The following is a 22229-nucleotide window of genomic DNA, read 5'->3' on the forward strand; positions in this document are numbered from 1 at the left end:
TATACAATACAACTTCTGCTACAAATGGTGCGTTCTGTCACATTTTTCCAATCTTTCCTGCACATCTTTACTTTGGAAACTTCTTCAACATGTCACTTTAGTTTGTCTGGCGGTTAGTGTATGAGAGAGATTTGGGTTTTCTTTAACTTTCACAGACCATAACCTGACCTGGGTATAAGCAGGATCAGGCGATGGGCCCTAAAATGTTTCTCCCCGTTTCACTCCTCCACCTCCCCGCTGAGACAGCAAGTGATGCAAAATAACTCGTTCTGCCATACAATCGCTTCATCTCACTATCGGCTCACCCTGGACTCGCTCGGGCTGCTTTATTCCCTTCGCTTCTTCTTTCTCTCTTTCCTCCCCCATGCTTCTTTCTTCCTTTTAGACCATCGTAACTCTACCAAAACAAGAGCTGGCAGTTGTGAATGGTGTAGGCCGTTTCTATTGTGCTGTGTTTTTGTGATGTCTGAGTTGTGTGGAGTCGGCTGGTGTCTTTGTTCACGAGCTCTTTAGTGATTATGAGGTATGTGGGGTAGAAAAGAGGGTTTTTTTTGCGGGCTACTGTGCCTTTAAATCCACTAACAGGTAGTTTGTACATTGAAAAATATCTCTGCTGCCTTAAATTCTCTTGTTGAATCAACTCAGATTTACAAGTCATTTTAACTTACTATTATTTTTTTTGACTAGAGATGAGTTGTATAACTACAGATGAGTTGTATGTTAACTTATGTAGTTGAAAAAAGTCAACACTGAAAAAAATAAAGGCTGGATTTACTTAAAAATATTGCGCTTCATTTTTGCATCCATTTTTTAAGTGAAAATCTTGCTTAAAATTGCTTAAAATTTCAAGTAAAACTTACTTAAAAATATAGTGAATAATTTTTGCATCCACTTTTTAAAGTAAATCCATTGTATTATTTTTTACAGTGAACTTATTTTTTTAAGTTGTAGCAACTCATCTCTTGTTAAGATAAATAATAGTAAGTTGACATGACTTGTAAATCTGAGTTGATTAAACAAAGAAATTTAAGGCAGCAAGATTTTTTTACAGTGTAGTAATGTATTTTATTTGAAAACAATGTGTAATTTTAATAGGTTGCAAATGCTGCTGTAATTTTTGCTGTAAAATTGTATTTTAGTAACTTTACACTGTAAAAAAGGATTTGTTGGTTCAACTTAAAAAAAGTAAGTTGCCTGGTCCTCTTAAAATTTTTAGTTCATTCAACTTAAAAATATTAGTAACTTCCTTTTTTAAGTTAAACCAAAAAAAAATCAGAGTGACAAGAAATACTGTACAAAATTGTTTTTAATAGTTCTCACAAAATACATTTAGAAAGCTTTTAAATAAAGTTAAATTGAAATATCTGCAAGACAGGGTAGACCTTTCATTTCCAGAGCAAAAACCATTACAAGTGTTTGATGTTTAAGGTACACAACAAAACGCAGAATTCAAGAGATGTCGGCAGTTTTTTAAAACACAAATGGTTGTCCATCATAAATAAAAGACTGCGAGATTAAGCCGCAGTCGAATATACTCGAAGCCAGTGTACTAGAATGTAAAATATTTTCTTTTACAAAATGCTGCAACACAATACTAACAATAAAATAGACAGAATCGTTGTGTAATAGATGAAATATGAAGGCTTTGGTCTGTTTTACAATCAACAATGGTTAAGTCTGATATGTACTTGTAAACAACCGTCAAACACGTACGTATTTAAACTCTGTCAAGCATTTTTAATGAATTATTTGAATTAAATATTTCTAGTCTCACAACATTATTCGAAGGAGTACACTATAATACAACTATAACTAATAGACCACTTGTACCTGACCTAAATGTTTTACTGACGAATGAAAATTTGTGGAAACGTATAGATTTTTTTCAGGGGCGATAAAAATGAAAATATCCTGAATTTACGCAATAAAACGGTAACAAACCGTATAAATGTCATTTGTTTGTGGTACAGTCTGTCGTGCTTTATCTGCAAATTTCTTTACAATTATAAATTATCGAACATAAAACAGCCTCTTCATCAGTTAAACCAGCAAAGATTTTGCTCCAAACCCTTACAAACAATCTGCAAATGTATTTCATGGCTGTTGTTCCTTTATACAATATCATGCATGTTGATCACAGTCATTAAATCCATTGTGTGTAAGTTGATTTCGTCCTTATAGCGGTTATCTCTCCAAAAGTGGGCAAACAAATATGCATTTTCTTCTTGGTGGCATATTTCTGATTGACAGGTGTGACAGGGACTGCATGAAGTCTTGACACGTATCCTGATTTAAACAGTCTCAATATATTGACTTGTGGTTTTCCGTTTTGAGTAGATGAAAGGTCAACATATTTTTTTGGCTGTTTGATTTCTCTCAATGTCTTTATATATAAATGCGAATGTACAAATACAAAAAAAAAGAAAATTGCAAGATGGTAATGTAGCAGAGGTTCGTTGTTTTGTTCCATTAAAGTTTCTTTTAGCCGTTGTTGTGTCACTTTAAAGCGTCCAAGCGTCAATTTTGAGTATTAGAAGACTGAACTTGGTCTTATATCTGCATGTGTTTTTCGTGAATACTGCTGTAGACGTCCATTAGTGTCTCAGTGTGGAAGTCACAGGGTAAAGTAACTCTTTTCTTTACTGTAATCTTGACCAGTATTGAGACATGTCAGGTTCAGTTCCGGGTACTTGAACAGGGACAGAGACTCCGGGAGAGATGAGTCCTAAACACAGAAACAGGATTAAACATTATTAAAGAAAAAAATATATTTTGAAGGAACAAAAGTGTTACGTATAAAATACAAGGAGAGACAAAAGAAAAACACAATCGTACGTAGAACAAAGTCATGCACATACAATTATAGGATTGTGCGATATTTTGTCCATATATAAATATGAACAAAAATAACACTAATTTGAAAGTATAGACTAGTTTCTCCAAGCCGGGTACACAATGAACTTTTCTGCCTACCTGTTGAGGCGGTACCAGAAGTTGCCATTGATTGGCTGTTCATATGTGCCTGCATGTGAGGGGGTGTGTATGTGTCGTAGCTCCGCCCATTCACTGACGGACTGGTGGGCAGCATGCAGGAATAGGAAGAGGTCTGGCTTGGCTATAAAGAAAAAAATATATAGTGTTTTCATTCTACTGGTTCCTCTGAGACGTGGAAATAGTTTGGTGATGGATAGGAGACGTTCAAGGACACATCGCACAAGACGTTGTGCTGTTTTGGAGGATGTTACTCACTTGCATAGGCAGGTTGTTGGCCATGGTGAAGCTCGGCATTGGAGGCAGACCGGTGTATGTGTTAGTCAGGGCCGTGTCTGATCTGCCCAACATTGATCCTGCTGTAAAGGACACTGGTGGAGAAAAAAAATTTGGTTTATTTGAGGAAATGTGTATAGTTTATTGATTTGAATATTGTATTTTTAAAAATGAAGAAATTATAAAAGATAACTGTTATAGTGGAGTTGTATTAACTTTTTTCCTGCCAGCATTTTTCACGATTTTCACAAAATTTGAATGCCTTCCAGAAAATGAGTTTTTTTTTATCTTGCGGCATGTTTTCTTAAAAAATGCGATGGAATATGCAGGATATTTATGCAATTTTATGTGATGAAATTGCGGGAACTTGCAAAAATTGCAGAAACTTGCAAAAACTGTTTGCAGCTTTTCAATGATGTTCACGTCACATAATCATGTCACTTCATAACATTACCATGGCAACAGGGGACATGGCTGTACATGTGTGAAGTAAATGCAATATTTTTCAACTTTCTTGATTTTTGCTATGAAAATGTGGGGATTATGAACTCATGTAAGACCCACATATTTTGCGCACGGAAATCTGCAATTTATGCTGCAAAAGTGTGGTGGTGGATTTGAAAAATGCGCCCCCCCCATAATTTTGGCTGATTATGCGTTGAATTTTTCTGGAGGGACTGAATATATAAACATACAAAATATCAAGTGAAAGAACAGACTGTCTGTTTTCAAATAAGAAAACCTGTTTCATCCTACCTTCATTAGTTCTTTTTTTGTCGCCTCTCAAATATGTTTGTTTCTTCAAAAACACCAAATTTTAAGCAAAAAGCTGAGATAATTTTATTTTTGTAAAGTACTTTTGAAAGAGATCAGATGCAGAGCAAAACTTTTGGGTTTAATAAGTAGCGGAAGTGTAATAGCGGTATTGCGGATTGACTAGATAAGTCGTCAATGGCGGGGAAAGAGTTATTATAAAACGGATATTTACAATCCTTGATTCTGATTGGTCAATAGGTGTGCTTTATTCACGATAAAACACGGCTATGACCACTTCACCCAACGGTTCTGTTTATAACTGCGCCCTTAGCAACACCCTTAGCAACCACAAGTATCGGTTTGTTGTTTTTATTTGAGCTTTCATGCATATTACACATTGAAACACATTTTTGTTCATGGTCAGGGACTGTTTTTTCTAGCGGAAGGAATGCTTTTTATTGATTTAACTTCATGAAAGTTCCAGTATTTTTTTTATTTAATATTGTGTGGTAACCGTTTTATAAAAGCAATAAGGTACTTGAGGGAAGTGCTGTATCGTGAATATGTAATGGCTGAAGGGGTTGCAGGCACTCCGCGAACAACGCCCTTCAGCCGTTACTTATTCACGATACAGCACAGCATCTCGTACCTTATTGCTTACATATACCAATCTCATGTGACTAAATGATATAAAAAAATCAGCCTGATCTCACGAGAATTCATACATATTTTATGAGTTGGCTAATTGGTATGAATTAGTACGAAGTTAAAACATATTATTATCATTAAAAAACGATATTGAAACCCCCCCAACGTCACAGGGGTCAAGGCGAATCGTTAAAAAATGTACAAAGTTGGTTGTACAAATTAATACGAATTATCCACCTCGTAAAATACTTATAAATTGCCATAAGATAGCGTTAAAAAAAATGATTACCATATTTACCAACACTATTCAAAGTTCACCAAAACTGTTACTGCTGTGATTAATACATACTTACTCAAAAAACGTTTGCATACCTAAATCAAAGTTCATAGATTTGCATTCATTTGTTCTAAAATCTTGATAAAAATTACAAAATCCACTTTTACAAGGTGTCTGGACATAAATGTGATCTGGCAGCATGTGAACACAACAACCCTACAATGACAAAAACCTACCATCTCTTTCTTTTTAAATCCCCATTAAACCTAATCAGTCTTATTAGACATGCTGTTTTGATTCTCTTGTTAATGTGATGTCACACTGATAAAGCCCCACCCATGGCCACTGAGTGACTGTTTAATTTTACCCAAAAGCTTTTCTAAATGTGTTTGTTAGCATCTATTTGTGTTTATAAGATCTATTTTTTAAGCGAAATCACTCAATGTTTGTTGGTAAGGAAGTGAGGAGCTGTAGCTCATTTGCATTTAAAGGTACAGACACGAAAACAGCGCGTTTTTACTCACACCGAAGAAGGGACATTATGTTATAATAAATTATATGTGGGATATTTTGAACTGAAAATTCACAGACACATTCTAGGCACTCCTAAGACTTATATTAACATGTAATCCATGTTTTTCATGAAAGATTTGGTAAAATTTGGCCACACAGTGCAATGATGAGCACATTGTAGTGTTAGTTTTCGAAAGCTAGTTTGCCATTTACCAGGTGTGGTGGGTTGTGGTATGGCCTGATAGACGCTGGTATTGAAGCTGCTGCTGATGGGAATGTGACCGGAAGAGTTGCTGGCTTGTCTTCTCTGGTTCCTCAGTTTCTCTTCTCTTCTCCATTTGGCTCTTCTGTTTGAGAACCAAACCTGCAGGTACAAAGGGGCTCAGATATAAACAACGGCCGTCACAATGAAACGCTTGAGGATTGTAAACGCCATCTTTAACTCACCTGTATTCTGGCTTCTGGAAGATCAATTTTGGCTGCAAGTCTTTCTCTTGCAAAAACATCGGGATAGTGGGTTCTTTCAAACTCTGAAACCAATGGGAACAAAACATGAGTGATGTCCAAAGCAACTATTGGTTTGTGTGTGTCCTTGTCATTGCTAGCATTGCTAGTCATGTCGTTGAGTCTTATGATGCTCACCTTTTTCTAGTGCTTCGATTTGCTCCTGAGTGAATGACGTTCGGTTCCTTTGCAGTTTTCTTTTCAATTGCAGACGCATTTGAGTCTCGTCCGAATCTTCTCCGTTTGAGCTGATAGAGTTTGTGTTCTCGCCACCGTTGTCCTGTTGCTGGCAGCTATCTGTAGACCAGTTCAGATATTTTATTTCTCACGCATTAAATGACATAGAAGTACTGGACACATTCATAAATAGTCAACAAAACATCATCGCAGATTCAGTGTGCACTGATGCATTTTAAGATGCATCTGAATGCGCCTTAAGACCGCAACCGCATTAGTCGCATATTTACGCCTCCTTAACAAACTTATAAAAGAATGCGCTAAATGAATGCTGCATGCTTTAACACCCAGACATTCTCCAGCACATATAATGCATAGCAAGTCTTTAAGGCTATTCACCGTATGGGTGTCCAGGGACCTATTGAGGTGACCACCAACCCTTGAATAGAGAGGCGCTTTTCTCTATGACACAATACCAGCAGAATAAGGGAAACCATTAAACAGCGCAGACAGAGATGAGCTGCCAGCCCTTTATCGTACGGCCGAAATCTCCCGCAGGCACAATTGGACGGGGAACAACAAAAAGAGGCGTGCAGTGCTCGGTATTGTACAACACAAGGATCTAGTCAACAGACCTTTCAGTTCAGTATGTTAACCTCTACACAGCACTGTCATTAATCAAAGACGACCAGACCAGGCCTGTTTAACGCCCGGTAGGGTTAATATGTTCAACAGGAGATGACCCTCGCTTGCTCCAATCGGGTTCCTGCTGTTCTCGCTGTATTAACTAGCTGACTTCAGCAACAAATTTTAATTCTGTTTTCATATGCACACCCACACGACATTCAATTCAAATTTATTTCTATAGCTCTCCTCAAAAGATTGCATTGTTGCACGCGGCTTTATAGCAAATGCAGTAAAGTAGAAAGTGCTTTGCGATGCCATTTTTGGTTTCTTTATAACCTTCAATCTAAAAAACATTTTGCCACTACACTGAAAACGCTAATAATTTGACTGAATTAATTTTATTGAGTAAACTTGTTCCCTCTATTCAGTAATGGGTCTCCCCACTTAACTTGGTGGCCACAGACTGAACTTAAATTGTTAAGTTCACAAACTTGGAGTTTGTACAGTGCACTTAAACAATTAAGTTCACGTGGTGTTCATAAAGACTGAACTTAAATTCTCATTTAACTTTATATAATGAAAGGTATTCAGGACTGACTCCATGTCAATCAGTAAATGAACTTAATTCTCCACAGAAGCACACAAAAAACTGCATTGTTCACATGAATCTTCATTATAGTGGAGAGAAATACAATGAGTTGAAAGTGGTGCATGCATACTAAAGGAAACACTGATCACCAAAAAATATATAATTTACAACAAAAGACATCACTGATGCTACAAAGAGTGTAAAACTTAATTTTTTTTATTAACAACGGATTATATGTCTCATCCGATGTTATTCTTTGAACAAAATTAAATAATTCAAAATTTTCATTTGCAAGGGCTTATGGGTATTCCTCTTTTGTACTGATCATTTAAATTAATTACACTTAAATTTTTAAGTATATGGTTTTTGAAAGTTAATAAGTTAAAATGATAGTTAAGTTATAGATCCAAAATGCTAAATTTAAGTCATGATTGCTTGACTTTTTGAGTACAAACAGCATTAGGGCTTTTAGTGTATAAAAAAGCTTTCGTGAAACCAAAAGGTTCTTGGATGTAAAGGTTCTTTATGGAACCCTTTAGCCAAAAATGGTTCTTCTATGGCAGGGTGAGTTGATGAAAAACGATTAATTACTTGTTAAAAATTCTAAAATGTAAATAAATCATTAAAAATTAAAAAATGTAAATAATATATTAAAATTTAAAATCTACATTTTATTTGTTTATTTTGAATGTCATGTAAGTATTACACAACACTACAATATATCAGAAAACTGAAAACTCATGTTAAATGGACAGATACATTTTGGTGTGGTTTCCTGGACAGGGAATCTTAAACCAGGACTAGGCCTTAGTTTAATTAGGAAATATAACTAGTTTTAACAAACATGCCTTACTAAAAACATTACTTGTGTGCATTTTGAGGCAAAACAAAAAGCGTACTGATGTATTTTAAGATATGTCAGGGCAAGATTTTTTCAGTTTGGACAGCTCTAAAATTTATTTTAGTCTAAGACTAGTCTAATTCCTGTCCAGGAAACTGCCCCGTAATGTACCAATGAACGAAAATTACCAGATGAAGGTCCAATAACAGGTAATTATAGCAATAACTATGTAAAATACTATTGATAAACCAATGAAAGAAAAATGTTTTTGAAGATAAACATGCAGATGTGCTATAAAATTGAAATATTTACTTAAAATTTCAGTGGGTACTTCAAGTAAATAATTTAGGTCAAGGGGGTTCAGCTGACAAAAAGTTTAAAACCCCCTGCTCTATGAGGCACCTATACTTTTAAAAGTTTTAAACAATATTATGTTTCTAAGCAAAACGACAACAACTTTCTTTGATTTTATAGATTTTTAGCATGAATGATGTAAGATTTGGTTCAGACGGGATTCTATGAAGAATTACTCAACCTACAGTAATTAGAAACAAACTATTCATTTAGATTTACTTTTTTTACATTGTTTCCTGTAACCAAAGCTGTTCTTTGGAAATAAAAGACAAAACGACCTCTAATGAGCAATTACAGAGGACAGAACTCTGCCTGTCACAAATTCCTGCGTGTGACAGAAACATCTTTTGTCTGAGAGCCCGTAGAGCTTTTCTCTGACTCCCCATGGGGTGCAAATGATGTGAAGGTTATTGGAGGAGGGAGGGGGCAGGTGGTACCGCGTGGACACCTCGACTAAAAACACGATTTCTAGTCACGCAGGTCCACGACTCAAACACAAGCCGTATTGTAACAGATGATAAATTACAGATGAATTAGTGCAAACGCAATCCTGAACTACTTCACTCATTTAAAACAAATAACTAAAACAAATAACTTAATATTAAAATAAATTATTCAACTTTAAAAAGCAAGTTATGTGGTTGCCTTAAAATTGTGAGTTAATTCAACTTAGTTGTTCAACTAATATTTTTAAGTTGAATTAACTCATTTTAAGGCAACCATGTAACTTACTTACTCTTTTGAGTTGAACCAACTTTTTTACCTAAAAAATTTATAAAATTTAAATTTAATCACTTGAGCTCAATACTTATTAATTAAGAGTTATTTATTATTATTTATTTACTATTAATAAACAATGCTAATAGTAATGATTATGCTTTCTGTTTTTTGATTGTTGATTGTTGTGTCTTTGTTGTGGTTGTGGTTTTTTATATTATTATGCTTGTTGTTTTGCTATGATTGTTGTCAAACTGTTCCTATATATTATATATTTTATATATAATATAATAACAGTATATTATATAGTTATATTTCACTAACCGTGATGATGGTGTTATGTTTAATTAACCCTAATAGACAGTCTCACCTTGATTGGGTTGCCCGGGCACAGAGGTACCCGGGTACCATCCCGGTCGTGTCCCCCACGTGCCGGTTTGCCCGTTGAGCATCCTCAGCTTGTCGTACATGCCATCTGCCCCCATCTGTTGCTTTTCGCTAGCCAGGTTGCGCAGGACTCGGTTTATCGACGACACCTGAAAGGTGTAAAAAGATCATCAGTCAGCACTGTTTGTGATGGCATTCAAGCTCCTAAAAGATTATATTGTGTTATTGCCCTTACAAAAATTAACCATGGTTTTCAAAAACCATAGTTAAACCATGGTTAGTGTAGTGAATACGATTACGACAACCATGGTTAAGGGTTGTGTCTCTTCCTACTACAATACATCATTAAGACTTACGCTGGGTATGTTATCGTTGGTGCACACCCCTTCGGATAGTAGTCTGTCCCGTATTTCCCAGGCAAATATGGATGGACACTCCCTCTTGTACTGGGCTATTTTGTTGACCACTTCGGGCGTCGCTACCCTCGGCTTGCTGCCTCCAATAGCTCGCGGCCGGATGGAGCCGGTCTCATAATATCTTCCCAGAATCTTACTCACACATCCGTTCGACACCTGAATGGACAACAATGTACACAATTCACATACATTATTTACGACTAGATCGGAGTAATGTAATGTACTTCAAACGATTATACGCTTACGTTGTTATCGTCCAGTTGGACTTTTGCATCATCATGGGTCTATGAACACAGAAAATATGCCTTAAAATTGCTAGGATAATTTCATTTAGCTTGAAATGTTCGATGGAGATACAAATTTGCTTTTTATTATGTAGTGGACCTGCTGGCAAATTTGTATTGTTTTCATTGCATTAAATTAAGATGTAAGGTGTACTATAGTCATTGTGTGTGACCATGATGGATAATCGCAGTCACTGATTATAACTGTATAAGCTTGCATGGTTCTGAATGGTCACCTGTAAAATCCTGGAGATGTCGCAGGGTCGCGCTCCACTGTGAGCGAGTTCAACAATCTTCTGTCTGGTGGTGTCTGGTAAGGGTCTGCCGTTCACAAAGACCCCGCCGAGCTGGTTGACGCCACTGTGACCTGTAACACATGAAGACATAATAAGTTGGCTTATCTTTTGAAAATCCTCTTTAATAGGTGTCCCATTGTTAAAAATAAAGCTTCACATCTTAAAGCATCTCTTCATAGCTGTGTCCGATTGCAAGGGAAAACAGAATAACACAACGGTGTGTTCAACTGTAATAATAGCAGTAACTGTACAGTTATACTATATAGTGCATCATTGCTTGCTCAACATTGTAATGTAAAGTGAAACTGGAAGGACAATTCATTTAAAATGCATTATAAAGTACAATTATAAAGTAATCATTAATGAGCCATGCCAACCTTTACCTTTTGTAAACTGTACATTTTGAATCCTGGTCCTACATAGTTAACAACCTGAACATCATTCATCAAACTTAGATCAATACATGTACAGAATCGGGTCAAAACATCTCCATTCAAGTGAACTAAAATTTTCATAATCGCATTGTTCATATGTCCTGAAGAGAACACAACACAATGCCAAGTGTTACACAGCACCTGACTAACAAATCTCTAATAAAGACGACCATCAGTGAACCGCAAAACGCCCTAAAGAGACCAATTAACACAAACTCATTGCAATAACAATTACAAAATTTTCCACAAATTTAAACGCATATTAGGAGCATAAATAGTAGTATAGCAATATAGCATAAATATTGTTATATAAAGAATTACCGGTCAGCATGAGTAAGGTGAAACATAAACATACCAAGTGATCGGAAATTCCAATGCAAAAAAACGCCAAAAACCAAAACTATGAAAAGCCTCCCGGTGTGTATGTGTGTCTCTCTCCTCTCTCTTCTGACTGCAGGAGCCCGAGCTCCTAAGCAATAAATAAGCTCCAAATATAGCAGAAGAAGAAGAGGGGGGAAATATGATGAGACTCTCTGACATTTGTCTTTAGAATAAAGCGAGGTGCACGTCAACTTTGAGCTTAATTTCTGGAAATAGGCGGAGGTCGCCTCGGATCAGGCGCGCGGGCTCATTGAAAAGATCAGCTGGAGCGCTTGTGGCAGGACTGTCACATTATATGACAACGCTTTGCTTTTGAAAACGCATCGTCCAGACAAACAGTAGCATGATAAAACAACCCTTTCTGTCTGCATTTTGGGTATCAGACGAAATTGGACTATGCTTGTGCTGCCTTGAAGCCTTGCCTTATTTGTAGCTGTAGGGTCATCGCGCGGGCCTGAGAAAGGGGGCGTGCAGTGTTTCTAAACACATTAAAACCGACAAAACTTTTTTAACACGTCAGACTGTTTGGATTTTGTAACAAATCCGTCCCAAAATAATCCTATTGTACAAAATTACTAAATCTTAAAGAGCATTTAATTAAAAAAAAATGGTAAAACTAAAAATTGGTAAATGCATGCATGAAAAAACAATGTTAGTTTTGTGTTAATGCCAATACAATTGTTTATGTTAATTCATTGTGCATTAACTAATGTTAACAGTTTTTTAATATATATTAGTAGATGCTAAATTTAACATGAACTTCGATTAATAAATATTGCAGAAGTATTGTTCATTGTTCGTTCATGTTAGCTAATGCATTAACTAATGTTAACAAATACAAAAAGTATTTCCAAAACATTTAACTATGTAAATGTGTTAAAAGTGGTACTATTTGCCTCGAAAAGCTTAAAAATACTTATTTATGTGAGTTAATCCAGTTGATTAATATTTAATTAACAATGGTTTGGACAAATAAAATACAATTTTGAACATATGTTCATTTTCCTCACTTTTGTAGAAAAGCATCTGCCAAATGCCTAAATGTAAATAAAACATTTTAAGGGATCTATACTAAATACATTTTATATAGACACTTGAATTAACATTAATCCTGGACTAATTTTAATGAAGCTTATTTAAAGCACTGATATATTTGCACAACAATCGTGTGGTAATCTGTCCAGATCTTCTTAAATAATCCACTGTCATCCTCTCCGTCTTTAATCATTCCTGGATTAGATTGATTTAATATATTTAAAAGTGCGGCTTTATCACATGTATAATTTTTGATCGATGTCACTATTAAATAGAAACATCACCAGGTATATGATTTCATAGTTCAGAGGTTAACGCTTAATAATCGTATATTTCCCTGTAGATGTGACCCGACATAATCATACAACTGTTCTATTAGATCTCTACTAATGAGGTAACATATGTTGTGCATGTCTAACACTACACGGCCAACATCAATCCCAACTGAATCCAGACGAAATAAAACAAAATTTACTGCTTCGATAGAATTTATTCGAAAAAAAATCGAGTAATTTATATTTTAGTAGCGACCAATGTGGCTTAGATTTTAAAGTAAATTTGATACAACCCACATTATTATTTTTTTGAAATATACCTTAATGTGAAATTATATGTCATAGTAATTACTAGACTTTTTGATAGTGTTTACAATAGTATCCTGTAGTATTATAGCGAGTTAATAAACTGTAGTAAATATTGTATTATAGCCCACTTTAATATTTACTATGTTAATAGGAATTTAACCCTAGTAAATACTAGTCGACAGTATTTTTACGTCACATGTCAAGTCGGTGCATTACCTGCTATCCTTTAATTAGATTATACAGAAAATATTTTTGACAAAACATTTCTGTCTGTAACATTTTTTTATATAGGCCTGCAATCGTTGATTTAAATCTTAGTAATATGATTTTTCATATATGTCGGAAATAAATAACAACAAATAAACATTAATTATTCCAAAGGCATTTCACATCAATTGACATAAAGTGCATAAACTGTGATGCTATGCGGTTTACAGGCGAACATAATGGTTTTTTTCCGGAGCAGCTTCAAGTAAACACAAAAACCATTAAAAAAATCAAATCATAATATAAATAATTAAATATAGTCCATGTGTCCTTTTTCAGATCTGTTTTTGGTACGGTCTGCTCATCTATATATAACTTTCAGTCAGACAGAGATAAAAATATATATTTTTTGCTCCTTATAAAACATTTGATCACATATCCGTTTTCGAATATTTGTGCGCGTAAAATATAATTGGCTCGCACAGGGAGTTTGCCTTTTTTAAATATTAATATAACATAAAATAATTGTTGCTGTCTTGCACAAACTTGTGCTGAGAAAATTCGATATCACAAACACACACTTTCTTTTTTTTACTTTTGCACTTTTTTGACCTTTGTACTTCTTTGTAATTAAAATTTCCGCCTCATTTAAAAATGCAATTCAAGTGAAGTTGAATGGATAAAAATTTAAGCCGCAAAGAAAAGGAAAATCCCAAAACTGCTCTTGAAAAGCAGGTCTTATTATTTTTTTAAGAGACATATTATAAGTTATTATGGCTTATAGATATAATATAAAAACTAACACTTAATATGCAATATAAAAACACACTTACTGTTTTGCATCATGGAGGCCACTCCAGATTCCCACGTGGGTTGGTTATGATATTCTATTCATGACAAAGAAAATAAATAAGAGTTAGTTAGAAATCATTTTATTATCAGATTCCAGTTGCAACAGTTGTGTCCTTTCATTTTTGGCCGATGCTTTGGTGCATCTCAAAATCAAGCTGTTTTTTATCTGGCGGGTAAGGAAGTCACATTATGTTTGTGAGAATTAGCCCTTCTAAATGAGTTTCATCTTTTAAAAACTTGCCTGGTAACAGAGTTGACTGTCCGCTTAAAACATTTTTCGACTATTTAGATCGCTCCTAGGATAAAGCAAAAAAGTAATATTAGTAATATTACCAGTACCGCTAAATCCATATAATAAATCCAAATATTGCTGATTTTAGTGTTTGATTGTAGTAACTAATTTAATGGTTTATAACACGCAACGCTGAATTCTGCACCTGCTAATTTGTGAAAGTTTATGAAAGTTATACATTTAGTTGGGTGTGCACATCACACATAACCCTGCTTCGAGCAATGAAACGTAATGTAACTCCACACAGATGAAAGTTCACGCATGGATTTGTTGGTGGTCTGTAAAAATGTTTTCCTTCTCTTTAGATCTTCCCGTCAAAAGTGTACAGTGACACACGCTGTCTACTTCGCATCAGTGCTCTGAAAAGTGAGATCGGGAGGGGGTGAGAGAGTCCTAACAAAGCATGCTGGAGCTCAACAATGCGCCTCTTTTTACCTTCTATACCCAAACCCTGCGAGCACAACCCGGCCTCTGCAACTAGCAACACAGCCTCCCACTAAACGTACCAATACTGCCCGAATACAAAGAGCCGAGGGCACCCTGCCCCCCCCCAAAAAAACGACCATACACACACACACACACACCAGCACTGTCACTTTCCTGATGGCCGTGACCCCGGTGCCCGAACCCAAATGCGTGTTTCTGTTTGTGTGGATTGGGGAAATAGAAAAGTAATTTCGCGTTATAAATATCTGGAGGTGATTGTGTAACGGGTGTGGGTTGTTAGGGGTTGTAAAAGGATGCAACAGCCCAGTAGGGCGCTCAATTGGAAAAAAAACAATTGCAATAAAGGATCTATTCAGTGTGATCGCTAAAAAGGGGCCCGGCGAAGGAGAAAGTCTTTCGTTTCGTTTTCTCACCCGACGCTGCAATAACAAAACTGCTGTGTCTGTTTTCATGCGCTCTCTCTTCCCAGGACTCATGGGCTTGTGTCGGCCGACATTGTGCTAAACTTTAACAATTTTACATAAAAGTAAAGCTAAACTTTTCCCACAAACGGGAAACTTTTTTATATTTTACACAAACTTATTTGTGGTTCATAAGAAATGTTGCCTGTATTAATTTAGTAATTTTAAATATATTAAGTGAGACGAAATTAAACATGTTATAAAAATAAAAACAAGAAACGGTAGTGTTTAATAACGAATAAAATTAAATAATAAACGGTAATGCCGGTTTTGTAGTTCAGCGGTGTCTGAAAAACATTTTGGATACAAACCGCATGCCAGGCAGCATACTTAACCTCTACACTAACAGTGAAAAATCAACTATTAAGCCCCATAATCGCTTCCACAGAGAAATGTTAATTGTATTGTGCTCTTTAATTTGCAATCGCTGTAAGGTGCTTTTAGACTCGGTTAATTATTTATCTAAGATAGTGTATAAGCGGTTGTTGTTGTTTATGAGGTTAACTAGGATCTCATCTGCATTTCTTTCGTTTGTGTAATCCTTAACTACAATTGCTTTAATTAAACATGCTTATTCAGGAAACTGTGTTCTCCATAAACATCATTCACATGCAGACATGCATCTGTATCCGTACAAAGGCGCAGTGGGAAGTTTTTAAGGATCTGACATTAACATGCTGTAATCATCTTATAGTGCCATCGCTGGAAAAGCTTTTGTCTTTGGAGCTACATTTATTTAGCGAATGTTAATGGGACTTAGCGTCCTTAGAGCGACTGTTACAGATACAAACTTGACTAGTACGTGTTGGTTTATTAGTTAGTGTATATGCTACGTGTTAAGCAAAACAACTTGGAAGAAGTGGGCCTAAAGTTTGCTAAATGCTAAAATAGCTGCGATGCCTACGATTTTAAAGTTAATAAAAAGTAGTGGTTATCCTTTATCGTTTTATTAATTTCTTCGGTAAATTATAACGTTCGGCATTTTATTTTTTTACATAAAATATGTAATTATTTTGGTAAATTGAGCAAAGCGCTGTAAGTAAGTCTCTGACCAAAGTTTGAAGTATTTGAAAAACACTTGCAACAACTAAAGCTTAAATATTTAGGATATTAAGTTTTCTTAACTCACAATTATAAAGCAAGCAGCCCCTAAGATTCGGGTAAATTATTTAGCTGGCAATATATTTGGACAAATTAAACTGACACCCTTTCAAAACGGGTCAGCGCATTTGTTCTTCGTAATAAACACTGTTCAGGCCTAATGTGCCACCGTACTCTTTCCTGTTTTAGATAAACATGATAGTTTTCTCAAACATAAATACTTTTCTTCATAAAACAGCAGACAAATAATCCAACAGTGACCCTTCATTTTAATTATAGAATTATAAACAGATCTAACCTTATTTATTTTTAAGACGTAGTCAACACCAACAATAATATAATCAATTATAAGTATAACAAAAATAATTTGCTCTTAATAAAGTGGATTAGATGTAGCACTCCTGTAAAAAGTGTGGTCGCACCTGCGTCGCACACCAACTTGAAGTTTTAAGATTGAACATGCACTCACCTTTCTGAGGCATTGCTCCACCGCCTGAGCCCTTCCAGGCTAAATAGTAAAACTGAATGATAAACAATGGATGTCCAACGGTGTCTTCTTAAAAAATAAAGTTTTCCCAGCGTCCTTCTCTCTGATAGGGAATCCCCTGTGAAGCAGACACAGATTGACAGTAAGCGGAGATGTCAGTGCTGCGCAGGAGCTGTGAGAGTGAGTGAGTGTGTGTGCTCCCTCGTTAGTGTGCGAGTGAGTGAATGAGCGAGAGAGGGAGTGAGAAAGTGAAGGCGCACGGGAGAGAAAGAGTGGGTCGTGGAGAGAGAGGGTTGAACATACACCTATGCTGATTGGTGATGGTGATGATGTATCAGTCTGTCTTAACTGGACCATTAGAGAAGCTCTGACCCACTGTCAGCACAAATCAGAGCCTTAGTGCAGAAAACAGGCCGTGTTTGAATAAACTCATGTAAATGCTGAGCGCCCCCTCTCAAACGCAATCCATATTGCTTAATAACATCTTGTTGGATTCAGTTTGTTTTTATTCGGTGCAATGCCTAAATCACACCACCTTCAACAAAATGCAGTGACTTTAACCCATACAAAGCTCTACTATTTTGCTCGTTTTTACATTGCAATCAGCGGCGTAATTTAAAACACTTGTACACAAAATAGTGAGATGTCAGATAAGCATGTGCTTATTTTTCCTGTGCATTCATATAAACGGAAAACAACTTTTCCATTTATTTATTTTTATATTTTATAATTTTCTATTTATTCTCATGTCTCTGCTGTTTGTGCTAAAAAGTACTTTGAGTAAACAACAATGCAAAAACGCTCTATAGAAATAAATCCTTAAAAAAATAAAAAATACTACATGTATAATCAGTGTCGATTTTTGTAAAGCTGTTTTATGGTTACATTAAATTGTTTTTGTCTCGCATATTATATGTGACACGACCAATAAAGTCTTATGTTATAATTACACTGACGTTAAATGTGAAATCTTAAGAACTTATTCGTCTTTCTTTAACCAAATATTCCGCGATTTACTGTGTAAATAGTAGGTTGTTGGGCTTTTAAGTCTTGAGAGATCCTCCACGACCCTGATGAAGAGAGCAACCTGTTGACAGCTGTGAATCTAAAGAGAGAACCTGTTTGCTCTGTGCATTAAGTGCACTTGCAAATGGTCTAAGTAAAACAAACGCAAACACTCTCCACGTGCTTTTGTTGACACTCACGCGCGTGTACCACCTTATCTGAGCGCGGAGGTTACGCCTGTGTCCACGTGGCCACGTACTTTTTCCCATAATTTCATCGTTCACTTGTTTTACAGCCTTTAGTCATCTGTCGCCTACTACACGGAAACATTCCCAACTAGAGATGCGCAAACTGAGAGGGGATGAGATTGGTGTGCGCACGAAACAGTGGCACTGCATTTATTTTTTTTCCGACATATGCAAAGTTAGGAGAAGTCAAAGCTCATCAGGTGAATGAGAGCCCCTGAGAGCCAATGCGAATCTTACTGTGTCACTAAAAAGAGACAAACGACACTGCCGAGGGGTATAAAGAAATCTCAGCGGAACAGATCTGTCCCGATGGGCCCTGCAGAGTTTCTGTTTTATTTCACAAATTAGCTTTTATCCATCCTAGGATTCCTTTTTTATCGAAGTATATATGAAAACCCTAATGATTGCTTCATGTGATTTAGTGGTGACCACCATCAATGCAACGATCAGACAATATCCAAATAGACTTTTTACACCCTTAGTAACATAACTACAAAAAAGCAGCATGAAGTTAAAACAACTATTTTTGCATGTCAATTTAACCTACTTTTTAAAGTTTTGACTTGTGATAAGTTCTCATAACTTATAAAACTTAATTTGTTAAGTTTAAGTAACAAATATGTTTTTTGACATAAATGCTGCAGTTTTATACGGAAATTATTATTATTAAATGTGTTACGAGATTTTGATTTAGACAATTGACTTTTGTATACTCATTTTTCTGTTTATATGATACTGATCTATAGTACCTTTCATTTTATTGGTAATTAATTATATTTCAAATCATTACACAAAGTTATTCATATGAACTCGTTTTAAAGCTTTAACTAATGTGAACAATAATTCCCATTGTAATTTAAGGGAAACAATTGACCCTATCTGTTGATTTGTTCTATAGATAACTTATAAATCCTCATTGTGTTAATGAGGTGTGTTTAGGATGAGGGGACATCTTCACCCTCCAGGCCAGCACATCACATGAACCCTGGAGATAGCAATTTTACACGCAAAGCAATTAGCCCTACTGGGATTAGTAAGTGCTAATACCAATTCGTGAAAGGTAATCCCTAATGTTGTCGCTGTTTCGCTCTTGGCCATAGTGGTCACTGTGTCTCCTCTATTAATGTGGGGAGTGACGTCATACTGTAGAACACCACAATAGAGTGCGTCAATATAAAGAGAAAATAATGAACTGGTTTACTGTTTGTTTAATTATTCTCTGGGATGTCATTATAAAGCCCTTAAACTGCATGCTCCATAGGCTACATGTACAGATATGTGAACAGTTTCATGTTTACCCTATTAAGAGTTTTATTAAGCTTTTCACAAGCTCTTTTTATATGTAAATTTATTTTTCATATATATATATATATTTATTTTAATTTACCTAATTTTTATTTGACGGTTTAAACTCTGTCCGCGTATTCTTGATGTCGAAGAATGGACTTGTTTAACCTTCGTTAAAATAAAAACACCAACATTAAAAAAATAATGAATTAAATGCAGCAACATAATGGGAGCACATCTATAAATGAATACAAAAATAAAATTAAACAAAATAGTATAATGAAACAAAAATGTAATAAATTAGACAATTTACACACAAATATATCAAATAGGCCTAACTAATAAAAAATAATGTTAAGTAGCCTACAAAAGAGAGAAATGGCTCACAATAGGCCTAGTTTAGACATGAGGCAAAAATAATTAAATCAATTGTCAAAACGTTAATGTATATAGAATACCAAACATGAAATTCACCGGTTAGCTTTTTTTAAGTATTTGTTTGCGATTCCCGGTTTATGTCAGGTGTTTGCACCTGCATGTGTAAAAAATGTTAGCTGTAGGCCCACCATTTTTCTTTAAATAGTTTCCGATCATTTAAGCAATAAATACTGACTGCCATTTACTGACAGAAAATGTACAATAATGCAATGTCTCATTTTTGTATTTTCATTTAGTAAAGTTAATAATTTTATAGTAACTCTTTCACATATACTTCATGTATTAAAGGAGAATGAATAATGAAACTTACCGGAATATTTTTATATCCTGCTGTTATAAGCACTTACAGGTCACGCTTGAATAAATTAAAATCATCTCATGACTCCAGGTTTTTGTCACGTTTGAATCCCTTTCGGATTGGAAATGAAAACCGACGTAACCCTCACTCCCTGTAAACTTTCTCTCCGTTTTTAATATCAGACGTAGCTTGTCCATGATTGGTCAGATGGTGCGCTACGTCACATTGATGAAATAGCTCTCATATAATTATACATACAGAACTTAAGGTAAACTCTTTATTTTTTCTACATCTGGGATTAGCCTATTTTTATACTTCGGGTAAATCATTAGGAGTATTTTAAGTCATAATACTTAAAAAATTCTGTACTTTTTTAAAAATATTTTCAAAATATAAAAAATAGCCTATATCCTTAAATGTAATGTGATAATAAAACGACTATAAGAAAATATTAATGAGATATCATTATTAAATTAATATAGCCTAATAGAAAAATGAAAAAATAAAAATGATGAATTTCAATAAAACATTATTTAAGCTATTCTGAAACGTTTATTACTTAATATACATAATATGATATAGTGACGTTTTTACATATTTATACATTCATAAAAACATATACTTACAGTTTATTTAACATTTGTTGAATCTATTAACATATCCTGCACAAAGTACACGCATTCAGCAATCGCCACAGATATCTTTTTCGAAACGGGACGAAATGTCAAACGTTGTTTTTGTGAATCTCTCTTTCATTCCAGGTTGCCATCCGTTTACTAAGCAAATATTGGACAAGATTTTATTTACCATAGTCTACTCATTCAGCTGGAAAATCAAATGGTTAACCGGTACAACAGCACGCTTAGTCAATCTGTTTGTTTCCAGCAGCCCGTGTCCGTCTTTCTTAAACTGTTTGGTTATGCTGTGGGTAAATATTCTACTTTTTTTAAATAAAGAAGAGCACAATTAACAAATTTAACTTTATACACAGGCTGTACATCAAAAGGACTTAAAAGCATGGCACTAGAGCACACTGCTCCCTAAACATGAAGTAAAGGTGAACCAACACGTCCTATTGTCCTTACAGACATCGCGCAAATGGGCAACAGTAAATGAATGGGTTGTGTTGGTTCTTCAGAGGGTTTTGGGGCAGGTATGGAGGACAGATGCATTATTCAGCCTTTTGTTTGACGTATCCACAATTAAGAGGCAGAGAAAGGCTGCAGGTTCTTCAGAAGATGTTGGAAACCGCACGGCTTATCGCGCTGTCAATAAAAGAAGAGACGCGAGCCAGGTGCATCGTTCCCTGTTTCACGACACGCGGCTCTCCAGAACCCGACCAGGCGTGACGAGAAATCTGTTCCGCCGGCCTCTCTCTCTCTCTCTCTCTCTCTCTCTCTCTCTCTCTCTCTCTCTCTCTCATTCAATTTTCTTTAATTTTTTATGCTTAATAGTTTTTAGGACAAGTCCTAAAATCATTAACTGAGTTTAATAATTGAGTGTAATACTCAAAGCATAAACTACACTGTAAAAAATTAGCTGTAATTATGCAGCTGGTTGCCAGTAACTTACTGTAGAAGATAATGACTGAAAATGTTTCATGTTCATTTAACTTTAAACAAACTGTTGCCAGTAAATAACATAAATGTAAAATCTACAGTAAGTTACTGGCAGCTAGTTGCCAGTAATACCCATTAATACTGTAATTTCTACAGAAATCTTTTACAGTGTATAAGCTATAGCCTAATAAATTCTGTAAGGCATAAAACTTGTTTCTTAAATTGAAATTTCGTTATTAATTACAAATTACAATCGAAGTAGAGCTTTAAAGCTGTGATAAACATATGTAAAGTTTCTCTGCTTTTCTCTATATCTATATTTGTGTTTAAAGGTATCACTTTATAGACTTTGTGGACTTTTGGTATTTTGTTCTTGTAAACGCTGCTGTAAATTCCTTCTTTTACCTTAAAGGGGGCATTCACAAGACTTTTTTAAGATGTAAAATAAATCTTTGGTGTC

General features: G+C 35.2%; 2 protein-coding genes across 6 annotated transcripts in view; both read right to left on the reverse strand.

Annotated features, from left to right (window-relative positions):
* Positions 1-22229, reverse strand: part of LOC129418477 (E3 ubiquitin-protein ligase TRIM39-like) — a 124689-nt gene that overhangs the window by 55913 nt on the left and 46547 nt on the right. The window lies entirely within an intron of this gene.
* pax6b (paired box 6b) lies at positions 1289-20363 on the reverse strand. Of its 4 annotated transcripts, none has more exons than XM_055172839.2 (13): positions 20223-20363; positions 16917-17052; positions 14128-14181; positions 10594-10724; positions 10319-10357; positions 10014-10229; positions 9641-9806; positions 6104-6262; positions 5909-5991; positions 5675-5825; positions 3250-3362; positions 2974-3115; positions 1289-2725 (listed from the first exon to the last, which is right to left on the reverse strand). In XM_055172839.2, exons 2-13 carry the CDS (start codon positions 16927-16929, stop codon positions 2640-2642), a joined length of 1353 nt encoding a protein of 450 aa, XP_055028814.1. In that variant the 5' UTR covers positions 16930-17052; positions 20223-20363; the 3' UTR covers positions 1289-2639. The 4 variants fall into 4 exon arrangements, with proteins under 4 accessions (XP_055028814.1, XP_055028952.1, XP_073715485.1 ...); XM_055172977.2 differs by lacking the exon at positions 20223-20363 and adding an exon at positions 14388-14442 and having other exon boundaries at positions 16917-17177; XM_073859384.1 differs by lacking the exon at positions 20223-20363 and having other exon boundaries at positions 16917-17176.

This window comes from Misgurnus anguillicaudatus, chromosome 21 (assembly GCF_027580225.2).
Source record: "Misgurnus anguillicaudatus chromosome 21, ASM2758022v2, whole genome shotgun sequence".
NCBI lineage: Eukaryota > Metazoa > Chordata > Actinopteri > Cypriniformes > Cobitidae > Misgurnus > Misgurnus anguillicaudatus.

What these genes read in the sequence shown, in the direction of transcription:
- pax6b (XM_055172839.2), bottom strand. An exon ending in AATCGAAGCACTAGAAAAAG is followed by an intron (nt 5,992 to 6,103) that starts GTGAGCATCATA and finishes CATTGGTTTCAG; the next exon opens with AGTTTGAAAGAACCCACTAT. An exon ending in TTCCAGAAGCCAGAATACAG is followed by an intron (nt 5,826 to 5,908) that starts GTGAGTTAAAGA and finishes TTGTACCTGCAG; the next exon opens with GTTTGGTTCTCAAACAGAAG.